The sequence below is a fragment of the Euleptes europaea genome, chromosome 13 (genome assembly GCF_029931775.1).
Source record: "Euleptes europaea isolate rEulEur1 chromosome 13, rEulEur1.hap1, whole genome shotgun sequence".
NCBI lineage: Eukaryota > Metazoa > Chordata > Lepidosauria > Squamata > Sphaerodactylidae > Euleptes > Euleptes europaea.
In genome coordinates this window covers 36,913,661-36,927,305 of record NC_079324.1, presented here as the reverse complement: position 1 = coordinate 36,927,305, position 13,645 = coordinate 36,913,661, and the positions used below count along the sequence as shown (strand labels likewise).

Genomic DNA, 13,645 nt, shown 5'->3' with positions numbered 1-13,645 from the left:
GAACAAAAGCCAAAAGTTGGAAGCTGAACAGAAAGGAAACACACTGGTGATCTTCAACACTTCTTGCATCGGTTGAAAGACAAAAATGTGAATGCCACGTGGTAATGGGGGAGGGGGGAGAGAACCACGTTTAGTGGATGCTTCCACTCCTTGTCAAATAGCTACCTTTGTACCAGGTCATTACTACCACAAGCCACCACATCTGCTGTGAAAAGGGATTTTACATCCTTACAATGCAAGATGAATCTTCAGTATCTTTCTATGACACATAAACAGAACATTTCCAAGTATCAACCAATGACATTTCCGAGGAGGGGTTTTTTTTTTTTTTTTTGCAAAATCAAGCACGGATGTGAGGTAATATACAGAAGTAACCATTTGTTTAAGGCTCACTTTTTATTTCTCCATTAAAACTTTCTCTTAAAAAGGCATTGAGTAGGTAATACTGAGTTAAGTTTAATAAATACAAGTTTTGGAAATCAATTAAAGAAACCAAAATATTAGAAAAAAAATGAACTCTTGCATATTAGCCATTAATAGGAACTTAGAAAGCTATTTTTTAAAACAAAAAAAGGAGGACCAAGAGATAAAGAACAGATTTCAAACATATGGTAAACATGCTAAGCAATTCTGTTGCAGGCCTACTGTTCTCCGCAGCTGCTGCTGCCAAACATTTGCACGCCGATGCCTGGAAATGTGCTCTAAAGAGAGAGAGAGAGAAAGAGAGGGTTTTGCAAGGCTCAGTTCTGCAGCCTGGGCTGAAAGAGTTCTCCAAAGCAGCATCTGTGCAAATTTCCTCTGAGTTTTATCTGCAGTTAAGAAAAAGAAAAGGTCAGAGGCAGGTACATGCTTTTGTGTGATTAAAGCAAGTGTGCAACAGAAGAGTGGTATATAAATATTTTAAATACCAACATCCATTTGGGCAGGGTTTCCCCCTTTATGAAAAGCCGCAATAAGCTCAATGGTACAGTCTCACCAATTCCATGCCCCCCCAAACTTTCAGATATGCCACTTATTTCATCTCTGTGACTCTCTTCATTCAGCTACAAAACACAATTAAATGTTTCTTGCAGTCACAGTTCATTCAAGAGCATAGTGACTTCTCAAATCAGCAGTGCAAAGTTAAGCAACTCCAGTCAGGTTTACATAACTGCGAGGGGACTGCAGGAGCCAATGAATGCAGGCTTTTAAGAAATCTTGAAGCCCCAGAAACCCTTCTCGATCGAGGGAAAGGAAAGCAGGTGCTGCTCAGCAGAGCAAGGCCTCTACTTCATATTTCAAGAGATTCTGAAGGGACTTCCATGGCTTTCTGTACTCAAACATCAAGACTTTAACTCTGAACAATGTTCTCTACCTCATGGAGTTTGAAAGGTAGCGCAAAAAGCTGTGACTCTCTGCTGAAAATGCCCCTTCGAGCAGAAAATTCCATATAAAGCTTAAGAGGCAGGAGCTGAAGAGAAGAGGCAGGCCAGACGGCCCACTCTTAAGAGTGGAAGGCTCCAATGTTGATCTACAGTTTTCTTTCACTTGAAGCAACAGACGTGGACTTCAACACAAACATATACTGAAGCAGGCCGTCACTGTGGTCATTCTGAAACACCCACTCAGTGGTTGACACAGCACAACCCTTCTGTCTTCTCTCGTTTGTTGCAAGCCAACAGGCTGCCTCACCTTACAGAAAAGTATATTTGGTACCCGAGTGGCTTTTCAAGTGCTTCTATTATTAATGTGATTTGCATGGCTGGGACTATGTTTAGATTCGGCCTGCATGAGGGCTTTTGCTGGTACAGCCGATTGACGCCTACCTTGAAGATAAGCGACGGTGCCTGCTGCATAGTAGTTCAATCCACATTCCATGCCAGACAGTCAGCTTTCACTTCATGAGGTATGAGGAAAACAACTTTTGTCGACCAAGCCCACCAGCCAGAGGCGAGCTTGAGCAGACCCAGCTTCGCCTCTGGAGTCGGTCCCCTCTGGTCAGATAGCACAGCTCCTTGCAACCACTAAAATAAGCACAGTGGCAAGACCAACACTGGTCTTCCTACTTACACAAAAGCCTGGTGCTCTGAGTACCAAAACCGCTACTGGCTACCCCCCCCCCCACATCTAATAGACAACAGGAGTTTGAACCCCTGTAAATGTGTCTGCTGTTCCCACAGGAACTTCTCAGAGAATGGTCCCATCGACTCATTAGCTCATGTGCTCTTGGAATGTTGTTTCTGTGAGGATCTTAGATCACAATATATTTCTCTTCTTTTAATACATAAATCCAATGCCTCTGTGTCTGATATAATGCCTTTTTATTACGTGATAGGGATCCCAAGGCTACATTGGCAGTGACAAAATACATTTCAGTCCTTATATTCCTCAAACACTAGACTTAAAACTATGCTGCTCAAGATCAATGGATCAAGGAGCTTCTAAGGGATAAAGGAAAGGTCTCAGAGCCTTACTAAGCCAGCTGGTGGACCTATGACAAGCAGCTCCATGATCCTGCGGAACAAGGACTTATCTGGCCTGTAGTATGCATTGAGGCAGGCCACGTTACACCTTTCAGATGGGTAGTGCTATTAACTGAGAGTTCACTGAGAGAGAGGGTAGAAAAGATGTGTACACTTGTGTGTGTTTACAGTGAAAAAGGACCATGCTATTACCATCTCGTTCTGCTGCTGTTTAATTTAGCGACCAACATAAGGAAAACAAAGATGCACATTTCAAGGCTAGGTAACCAATACCCTGCTGGGCACCCCACAGTTAGCCATTCTATCAGGGCAGCAACGATGGGAAAGTCCAAAGATTAACAGCAAAGTATTTGTTTGCATGCAGAATGTCCCAAGTTCTATCCACTGGATCTTAAGTAGCAGGGCTGCAAAAGCCCTCTGCTGAAGACCCCAGAGTGGTAATGAGCTAGACAGACCAACAGCCCAGGCCAGCCTATAGGAGACTCATGCCAGATCCACTGCTGAAGTCACCTGTGATCCAAATTCAAGATGGTGACAGAACTGATAAGCATTTTCTGTCGACCTTTGAATTCTGCAGTGCTGCCCAGGAAGAGACAGCGGCCAGACAGCCTTAGGCTACAACCTTGTCCTTTGTTACATTGACAAAGTCTGCACCTAGAAGAGCAATACGCAGCTTGTGCAGGAATCGTCATACTATGATCAACCTTGTGTCTCCCAATTGTCACTTTCATCTTTATTAGCCACAAATATTCCACCAACCTGCTCTGTATGGCCATGATTGAGGTTTTGCTCTCTGTCTCTCTCACTGGACAATGCAAGTCGTACAACACTGATCTTGCTTTTCAGGCAGTGATGCATAGTTCATTTGCCTGACGATCTCCGCAAACAGTTCGTCCACCATGGTCTTGCTCTTGGCAGACGTCTCCATGAAGGGGCACCCCCACTCTTGAGCCAGCGCTCGGCCTTCTGCCGACAAGACCTCCCTCTCCGATTCCAGGTCCACTTTATTCCCCACTAAGATGAGAGGAACCTTTTCATATCTCTTCACACGGACAATTTGGTCCCTCATTGGCTTAATGTCCTGACAAAGAAATTCAACTGGTTAATGCCCTGGTTAAGACTCAGCAACTTGTGACATCAAACTTGCCAGACACTCTGCAATAGTTGATACCAATTTTTTTAAAATAATAACCCATGTAGCTGTACAGAGTTAGCATGAAAAAGATATATCATTTTGTGGGCTGTAAAGGCCAACTGAAAGTTTAGGGAAGGGAATAAGTAACAACCCTAACATCTTTAGATGTGCAAAGTATTCGTTTAGTACCTAAAATAATTTAAACAACTAATACAGAATTGGGAGAGGCCAGTCAAGTCCTGAAAGCTCACAATTTAAGCAACGACAAAACATGAGACTTAAATGAGGCAAGGAAGGAAAGCAAAGACACAGTGGCCAGCCAGGTACTTGACAGTTCTCTTAGTTTTAATGCCTGCTTGAGACAAGAACGGAGAAGTGGGCAGTCTCAAACACCTGACAGGGTAAAATGAATGAGTGGATGGCAACATCTAGGTGGGGGAAGTTAAGACCACCTCCACGAGAACCTTCAAGAAGAGATGTGACAAAACTCTTCTAACCACACTGCTGCATTACTATAAGATCCCTGTAAGATCTATATCATCTTGCAGTTGGTAGACACAGATGCAATCAAGCATTGAATCTAATTCCATTGGAAGTCTTATGCTTGCTTGCTTTCAATTAGTAATGTTTTTTTAAAAGCTTCCAAACAACTATAAGTGCCAGAAAGTATGTCTGGCCCAGTTTAGGGCGAGAAAACAGTTCAATGAAGCAGGACTGAAGACCTGAATCATTGCTTTTTCTACTGAAACACACACAATACTGTGAGCAGAAAAGAAATGCAGGCCAATGTGATAAGAAAGGAATGCCAAGGAAAAGGGGCTGTAATTCAGATAGTATTTATCAAGCTTTTCATCCCTTTCCTATGCTCCACTCCTGCCTCTTTGCGTGGGTGTGACAAGCTCTGCCAAGAAGCTGAAGTCTGCCCAACTCAGCAAAGCAGCTGGTGCCAGGAAGCAGCATCGCACAGCCCTCAGAGGCAGCTTCTCAGTCTCTCTCCTATTTGCTGCTTACAAACTCATGCTTTAGACGCTCTATTGCAGCTCTGCATGCTTGAGCTTCACACAGGAAATAAGTTGGTAACGCAGACACTCCCTCCCCTCCTGTGCAAATCAAGCCTGGAAACCCAAGAAGCCAGAATGAACACTTGAGAAGGATGGCCAAGAAGAGCCAGGCATATGAGCATAGTGTGTTATTTATTAAAACTAACACAGAGTAAGCTATTCAGAGATTAAATAATGGAAAGAGGCCTAAGGGGCTTTCTGAGATCAAGTGACATGTTTGTGGGCTGGACACGTCTAAAGGCCAAAAGACCATTTCCTTGCAAAAATTCATAATCAAAAATTCATTCCTGACAATAGGCAGCAGATCATCTAAAGGCAGCAATAACATTTAGTCCATGAGAATCATAATTAATTTCATATGAAACCCATTTCTGGAATAGAAAATGTGAACAGGTGCTCAAACATGGGTTACTGATAAAACATGCAATAATTAGCAATTACAGATAGAGCAGTGGAAATCACTCATCACCTTCTCAGAGCACTGAAAAACTTCTAATAACTGTGTGACTTTCTTTTTTAATTATCCAAACTCATTTTTGGTAGCCAAGACCCATCCCAACAAAATTTCCCTTTTAAAAAGTATAGCTGTATGTGTTACCTGGAAAGACTGTTGGTTTACCAGGCTGTAAACTAGGATGAAACCTTGGCCATTTTTAATATACAGATCTCGCATGGAAGCAAACTGTTCAGTCCCTGCTGTATCCAAGATTTCAAGTACGGATGGGGAACAGTCCACTTCAATCTCCTTACGATAGAAGTCTTCAATGGTGGGGTCATATTTCTCAATGAACGTCCCAGTGACAAACTGCACAGTCAAGGCCGACTTACCCACCCCCCCACTCCCTAAAACCACGACTTTGTACTCCCTCATGGGCGCTGTCTTTCCCTCTGCACAGCATAAAACAGGAATGCTGCAAACCGGGGAGCAGCTGGTGGGTTTAGGGGGGCGACAGAGGAAAAGGAGAAACGAGGGTCTCCGTGGCAAGCGAGGAGTCTCCGTGTGCGGATCTGGTGCAGGTGACAGGTTTGTGTCTTTGTTTTGTACTTCTCGCACAGAAAAAGCGATGACTCTGCGGTGGGTTGGTTACCAACTCTTCCCTGAACAGAAGGGGTGGGGAGAGAAGGAAAACTTAGGCTCGGAGGCTGTCTGTGGGAAGAACTCAGGTGTCAACCGAGACGCCCAGGAATGAATGGAGAAGGGAAGAGGGAAAGAAACAGAGCCCGGGAATTGGAGGAGAACACGAAGGAGGGGAAACGAGCGAGTTGACGAGGGTCTGCGTCGGGGGAGCCGAGTTGAGGGGGGTGCCAAGACGTTGCCTCTTCGGGGGGGGAGGGAGAGAAGAGCCAGGCCCCGCAGAGCGGCTTTTGGGGCCGCCCAAGCCCGCGCCTGCGGGAAGCGGCTCGGGGCTGCGGTGCCGTCGGGGGGGGGAGGAGGTCCAGGCCCCGCGCGGAGGATGCTGGGAGAGGGGGTGCGGCGGCCCCGCTCCTGGTGGCGCCTCAGTCCTGCCTGGAAGGAGAGAAGAGAGAGCGGGTGAGGGAGGGAGCGGCGGAGGGGCCCCCTCGGCGTCGCCCCCCTCCGTTCCCCCAGCCGGGCCGCCCTTCCTTCCTTCCTTCCTTCCCGTCAGCTCAGCCTCTTCGCCTCCCTCGCGCTTACCTGCCCCAGGCCCCGGCTGCCGCCTCACTCCATGGCCGGCCGCAGCGCTCTACGGAGGGGTGGGGAACCGCCCGCCTACCCGGAAGACTTACACGGAAACACCACTTCCGGGAAGAAGGGCGCGCGTGCGGGGGGAGGGGGGGACGTTCCGCGCTGTGGCACACTCAGGCGAGCATGCGCAGAGGCGGTTGCGGGACGAGGCCGTGCGAGGGCGCGTTTCCGGTTGTGAATCTGGGCGCGGAGAAGTGGAGTTTTCGCACTCGGCGGCTCTGTGGTGATGGAAAGTTAAGAGTGGGGAACGAATTCGGTTTTAGACTGGAGGTTTTGTGGGGGGGGGGCTCTCGCTTCCCCCTCCCCCTCTCTAGGAGGAGGGCTGAGCGGAACTCGGATACGGAGACTCGCAGGCGCCACAAATATTAGAGCAGTCCAGAGAGGACAGGACTTCCGGTACACGAAGTGATTCCGGCGCTCTACCCCTGTACAATCTCTATGGTGAAGCGTCCTCTGGTGAGGATGATAATGAGCGGGACAACTTCTAACAGGATATACTAAAAGGGAACATTGGGAGCGACGGGAGAGATGCTTGAAAGCCCATTGGATATAATGGGATTTAAGAATGCCAGTTGATTTGCATGGGCTCCATTGAAATACATTATAGTGAAATGCCTGAAATCATTATATGCTATGGGAAATGTAGTCTGTGGTTTGAAATATACTCTTTGTAATCAATAAAGTATAATCTGCACTTATGAATATGCCATACTCAGTGTATAAGAGTTGGCATCTATGATTAAAGTCACACCAAGCACATATCTGTTAAAGGCCTTGAGTATAAGAGGCCCAGCTTTACTAGTTAGAAACTAATTAGAGAATCCATAGAAGGCCCCAGTATGCTTTCATAAGCTGGCTCCCCATCATAAGGGCCAGCTAGGAAAAACTCCCTTAGTTAGCTTTGGCAGCTGCCAGGGTCCAAGATCAGAACTGCAGTAACTTAGGATCAAACAGAGCAGCACCTGACACTGAAAGGTCTTCTTGCTTATTAGTGAGCATGAGATCATCACTTTCTCTGTAACCGCCTTCAATTCTGTAATAGGTTATTCTAATTCGGGGGTCCCGAGTATTGGGCATTTGGGTCCTTACGTGTATTACGTCTCTGTAACCACCCATTATCGAAGTCTATATTCATGCTTGCAAACCTTTGATGTGTGTGAATTGTCCTGCACTTTAGGCAATTTTCACCAGGCGTTTTGTGTATTGGCCAATAAAACAAACTGCTTTGAATCTTCAACCTCCTGCTGTTTTATTGTTATTGGGTATTGATACAATAAGACAGGCTTAACAATAGTACAAAAAAGTTGAATGAAAATACAGAAGAAGTTTAGATAAATCCACTCTGGGACTGGAATGACAGTTCCTGGGCATGGTATAAGTGTTCTGGGACTGATAAGACAGCAACCAGAGTCAGTGTGGTGTAGTGGTTAAGGGTGTCAGACTAGTATCTGGGAGATCTGGGTCTGAATCGTCACTCATGCCATGGAAGCTCACTGAGTGACCTTGGGCCAGTCACTCTCTCTCTGCCTAACTTACCTCACAGTGTTGTTGTGAGGATAAAATGGAGGACAAGAGAATGATGTAAGCCTCTTCGGGTCTTCATTGGGGAGAAAGGTGGGTCTATCTTTCCAGACTCAGAATGCTTACGCTACTCAGGAACAGCCATTCCACTCTGGGGGCTGTCATTCCAGTCCCAAATCAGTTTATCTGGCCCCAGAACTGTCATTCCAGTCTGGAGGCTGTTGTAATGTGTTCTTCTGACAGCCCCCAGAGTGAGGCTGTCCGTGTTCCAGTCCCAGAATACATATGCTGCTCCCAGAGCATGGATTACACTCCCAGGGTCTACCATTCCACTTTTGGAAACCCAGCAATATGCACTGATAACTGCCTTTCTTACACACCTGAATATCAACAAAAGAAGAGGTGCTGAAAAGATTTTTAAACGACACGTGTGAATTTAATCTTTAAGGTGCTATAAGACTTCTTTTTGCTTTATGTCTTCTGGAAGTCACATTTCCTTTTAGTTAAATCCTGGTGTCTTCATACTTTTCTTCGCAAGTGTCACTCAGCCAGCGCCACTAGATGTCAGCACAGGGTTTAAACAGCATCCCAAGCATGGAGATGTACAGTAATAATGACCTTGGATGATTCAGCCAAATGTCTATTAAAGGTTGTTTTGTAATCGGGGATTTCCTGATTTTTTTTTAAGTTGAAGATAGTGTGGAAGCTCAGTCTTGCTGCAAGGGACAATAAAGAACTTCTTGGTTTCTTGTAATAAATGTTCCTTCAAATAATCTTTAACATTTGTTTGCAAAAAAAAAAAAAAAAAAACAGCCCACAAGAAGAGCTATTGCAGCAGGATTAATAGCAGTGTTAAATATGTGACACAGAACAGGATCCAAATGCCCATATGGTGAACCTTATGGATTGCCAACTGCTTTTTTTCTGGTAGGACTTCTGAGCCTTTAAGAGCTTGTATGATGGGCAGAAATTTGACAGTTCTTTTCCTGAGTATGAAGAAGTAGTGATGGACACAGCTTCACCCATGGAATCATAATTGTTCTGCAGCTATTAAAGCCAGAGTTGTGCCAGAAGAAAAAGTTGTCAAAGCATGAGGGCTTATTTTGAGCCTGAACACAAGCTACATACTGGCCTTAAATACTCATCCTTGGAGCACTATCCTTGGAGCATGTGCAGAGTGTTTTTCCTATGCTGCTGCATGACCAAAAAACAATCCTGCACCTCCTTTTTTCTCAGGAGAAACTGATGGCTGTCTTCTCAAATAGGCTGCAGATCATCTCCTAGACCTAGAGTAAGGGTCAGCAACCTTTTTATAATCGGTGAGCCCTGCCAAACTACATCCACATTCGAAGTAAGAGACCAGCTAAAGGCTATATGGGAATTGAGAAGAACTTGCAATTAATCTCCGACTTACAAAGGGTGGAGACCCCTGACCCAATACCTGTATTCCATAACATGTGAATTGGCAAACAAACTGACTGCTTTTGTGTTTTTCAGTCTAAGAGAAGCAGCCACTTTAAGTATTCATGTCATTGACAATTTATTTTGGACTTGTATAAAGGTCTATGATTGAGTTTGCTACATGTCTTCATGGTGGACTTTTCCATATCCCCCCCCCCCCAAGCATTATATCATGTATTAGATATGAAATGCCTCACAAAGTCTTAATTTTGCATTTGAATCAGTAATCCTTGATTGAATCATCAATCTGCTGTATAAACAGAGTGCCTGACAGGTAATAGCAGGGTAGGTAGGAATGGATTTTACCACAGTTACATTGGAGGGGCAACATTAGTCACTGAGCCACTCCTCATGTCATCCAGGCAGACTGACTTGACATCTGCCTTAGCAAATGTGCTAAGGAAGAGAGACAAAGATTGCACCCCAAATTCATTGCCTGAGGTGTTGTCTTCAATCTGCTAGGTAACTGCTCTGGTTCTGGTGATGAGGAAAGCTACCTCTTCCCTCAGAGCACTGTTTCTCCTTTTACCAGAGTTAGAACATAAGAAGTTTGCTGGATCAGGCCTAAAGCAAGTCCAACATCTTGTTTCCAACAGAGGCCAGGCAGATGCTCCTGGGAAGCTTGCAAAGAGTGCATGGAAATGCCATTCCGTCAGCCATAGCTTGTACTCACAGGAGGGGGCTGTGGCTGAGCACCAGCTCTGCATGCAGAAAGTCCCAGGTTCATTTGCAAAACTGTTTTGTGGGATGACGTTGCTATTGGGCTGAGAGGACTGCACAGTAGACGTTTCTGTGCTTCACAAGACAATGCATGAACAATGAAGAAGTTGTCTGCAAGAGCCAAAGAGATCTGGAACATGTAAAGAAAACAAAATTCTTTTCTAGGTCCTGATTTGGGAGCCAGTTAATCCTGACTCTACTGAAATTTGGCCAACTGACTAACATGGAAAGTAGCCCATTCCTGCTGCCTGATCATTTGGCAAATGCTTCAGACAAACACATGCCAGGAGAGAATGGGGGAGAGGGGCTTAACTCTTCCTCCACTCACATATTTCCTCCCAAAATAATCTCCCTCCATTTTGGTGCTGAGCCTAGAAGAAGCCCTGTGCAAAAAATTTACTGGCAGACATTAGGGTGGGAGGTACACATCCCTCACCCCTTTGTTCATCCTCTCCTGAAAATTCCCCTGCATTGATATTAATAGTCTGGTATGTCTTTGAACTGGATAGCTCAGGCTAGCCTGATTTTGTCAGATCTCAGAAGCTGAGCAGGGTCAGCCCTGGCTGCTCTTTGGATGGGAGACCTCCAAAGAATATGCAGAGGAAGGCAATGGCAAACCACTTCAGTTAGTCTCTTGCCTTGAAAACCCTACTGGGCCGCCATAAGTCACTTGTGTCTTGATGGCACTTTCCACCACCATGTTTTTGAGAAACATTTTTGTGGGTAATAGGGATGCACACAGAATTTTATTTGGGTTTGAGTAATTTTATTCTTTAAAAATTATTTGATAGCATTCCAGCATGTTTGGAGTCCTAATTGTATTTGGGTGATATTTACATTAATTTCAGTGGGAAACCTTCAATTTCAATTTCAAAACCTTTAATGGCATAAAAACAAAGAGAAGGGAAACCTTCTCACCTGTCAGTTTTTTCCCTCTCAACCAACTGGGATGTACCCTATTATCTCAGGGAGGGCAACGCCTTCTGATTTTAGAGGCAGAAGAGACTGAAAAGGCATATAAACAGCCTAGCTGCCAGCACACCTCCAGAGAGGTTAGCTGCAGCTTGGTGCCAGGAGCAGGGTTTGTTCCCCACCCCGCCCATATGTACTATACATTGGCAAAATAAATAGCCCCTCCCTGCTTTACATGTGAACGGGCAGACTCATGCATAAGTGAGTCCCCCATAGCTGCTTTTAAATAAGATACCCCCTTGGATAGAGATCTGATCCCTCTCTTCCCTGGCCCAGTGTGTGTGTGCGCGCTTTTTTATTGTTACAGAGTGAAGTCTTAGCCTCTGAACCGTAGTGCAGGTGGGCTGCCTTTCAAGAGGAAGAGAGAGTGCAGCACAAGAGGGATAGACTCTGGCTCTTTGGGTGCCCCCCCAAGTGGCACAGCAGCCCTCTCACCTTAAAGGTAGGGTTGCCAGGTCCCTCTTCACTACTGGCGGGAGGTGTTTGGGGTGGAGCCTGAGGAGGGCGGGGTTTGGGGAGGGGAGGGACTTCAGTGCCATAGAGTCCAATTGCCAAAGCGGCCATTTTCTCCAGGTGAACTGATCTCTATTGGCTGGAGATCAGTTGTAATAGCAGGAGGTCTCCAGCTAGTACCTGGAGGTTGGCAACCCTACTTGTATGGTATGCAGCCAAACTCTGGTTCTGTCGAAAAGTGACAGGATCAGCAAGGGTGGCTGGGATTTGGACTAGATTATGAAAACTTCTGTTTCTATCCCTGCTCCACCCTGCCTTCTTCCAAAGAGTGCAAGAAAAGTATTTCCTACTGTAATCATACTAATGCTCAACAAGTGGGATAGCACAAGCAAGGAGCACCACTGTTTGTATAGAATGAGAGACTTCACCAAGGTAGTGAACCAGCAGTGTGATTGGAGGAAACACAGTGCACAGATATGCCCCTCTCGGGGCACCACTGTATGGTGTGCACAGGGGCTAAGCGTTTTGGTTGGATGGCGTGATTGTCAAACACATGTCTTCTGAGTCACTCTCTGCCCTTGCTGCTCCAGGGAAATGGAAAGTTAAAGCAGCATTGGGAAATCGATACTGAAAGCAGAGTGTGGCTGCAGACACTGCATTGCTGCCAAAAATAACATTCCGGCGTGGCCTTTGGTTCCTTATTGAAAGTCAGAGGAAATTTCATTTTGATTAGTTACCCTCCTGAGGTTAATGAACCAGGTATGTTCAGATTGGATTTTGATTACTTTTGTTCCAAATGCTCATCCTTAGTTGGTATAACATCTGATTCTGTCCTTGCTGTATTATTCTTTAAAAAAAAATGTATATTCATAACAATATAAAAAAGAATGTATTTCTTACAATTATATGAAAACACAAAGCTGAACATTATTACTGTTATTCTATTCGCTGTTTTAAATGCATCTCATGTTGCTTCTTGAAGCCTAACACTAAGCCCCCTTGAGTCAGTCCATGACAAAAAGCTGTGTGTATGTGGTGAGTGTATACACCCCCTGCTGCTCTTTCCCCTCTGCTCTGTTTTAGAATGCCAACTGACCAGGAAAAAGTAGTCTTGACTGATCCAGTGCATTTTTGGTAACAATATCTTGATCTGCGGTCCTCAGCTGGCAACACGTTTCAGATAAAGGTTGTCACCAGCTTATGGCTGAAAATCGGGCTGCTGTTAAAAGCACAGGAGCAGAAGCTGATTAAAAAGTTGTCAACCCTCTGGGTCCGTCTTGCCTTTGCCATTTCTGCTTCTCCTTTTCCCCAGCAGCTTGCCTTTGTCCATGAGGAAACCTGTGATTCATTCTCTCTCTGATCTTGTTCCAAATAGCGCCAGTGCCAGAGCACAAGGGCATTTTCTGCTGGCAGGGTAACCACAAAGCCTCACGTCTGCCTGGCCGATTGCACAAGGCAGGTCTTTCCCGACCGAGCAGGGTGTGGCCTCCAGAAGTCTGCTCCCTTTTGCAAAGGCCGCATTGCAGCATCCAAGGCCTTGGTGTCACACTTCCATCCATCCCCTTTCTGGTGAGCCTGGGTCCAGTTGCAAGTTGCAACCCATTTCTTCTGCAAACGAGTGGCAGGGTAAGGCAACAGCAGGACTGCAGGAGCCTGGTGGCCCTTTTCAGACTTGCAGTCTGAGATAGGGTTGCCAATAGGGTTGCCAAGAGCCCGGTGGTGGTGGGTAAAATCCCGCCAATCCACAGGGCTGCCCGCCAACCAGCTGAGGGCCGGTGGGCAATGTGTGCACACGCGCATGCTGTGCACACTTCACTTTCGGGTTTACCCTGAAGCGACGCGGACGCTCTGGCAACCTCCGCTAAAATTCTATGGAAATCATACAGTTTTGGCTGTGATCGCTAGAACGTCTGCGTTGCGCATGCGCGTGCCACGCCAGGCGTGCGCACATCGCACCCCGCTGCCCAGCAAAGTTCCTGCCGGTGGAGCTACGGGGCCTGGCAAGCCTAGTTGCCAACCGCCAGGTACTTGCTAAGAAGAATCAGTACTAAGCCAATATATACTCAATAGAATTCAATGAGCAACAATTTGTATATTTCAACAATTATACGACAATACAAACATTGTAACAGTAATGTGAATGTGCAAACAAAAG

At 45.8% G+C, this 13,645-nt stretch overlaps 1 protein-coding gene across 1 annotated transcript; it reads right to left on the bottom strand.

Moving 5' to 3' along the window:
• Nucleotides 1-566: 566 nt before the first annotated feature.
• RAP2C (RAP2C, member of RAS oncogene family) lies at nt 567-5,619 on the bottom strand. Its single transcript, XM_056859443.1, has 3 exons — nt 5,257-5,619; nt 3,222-3,543; nt 567-809 (listed from the first exon to the last, which is right to left on the bottom strand). The coding sequence occupies exons 1-2, from the start codon at nt 5,527-5,529 to the stop codon at nt 3,265-3,267; spliced, it is 552 nt and encodes a 183-aa protein (XP_056715421.1). The 5' UTR covers nt 5,530-5,619; the 3' UTR covers nt 567-809; nt 3,222-3,264.
• Nucleotides 5,620-13,645: the final 8,026 nt, after the last annotated feature.

Coding starts and splice junctions, on each gene's coding strand:
- RAP2C (XM_056859443.1), bottom strand. CDS start 5,529: ATGAGGGAGTACAAAGTCGTGGTTTTAGGGAGTGGGGGGGTGGGTAAG. Junction 3,544..5,256: donor TAAACCAACAGTCTTTCCAG/GTAACACATACA, acceptor TTTCTTTGTCAG/GACATTAAGCCAATGAGGGA.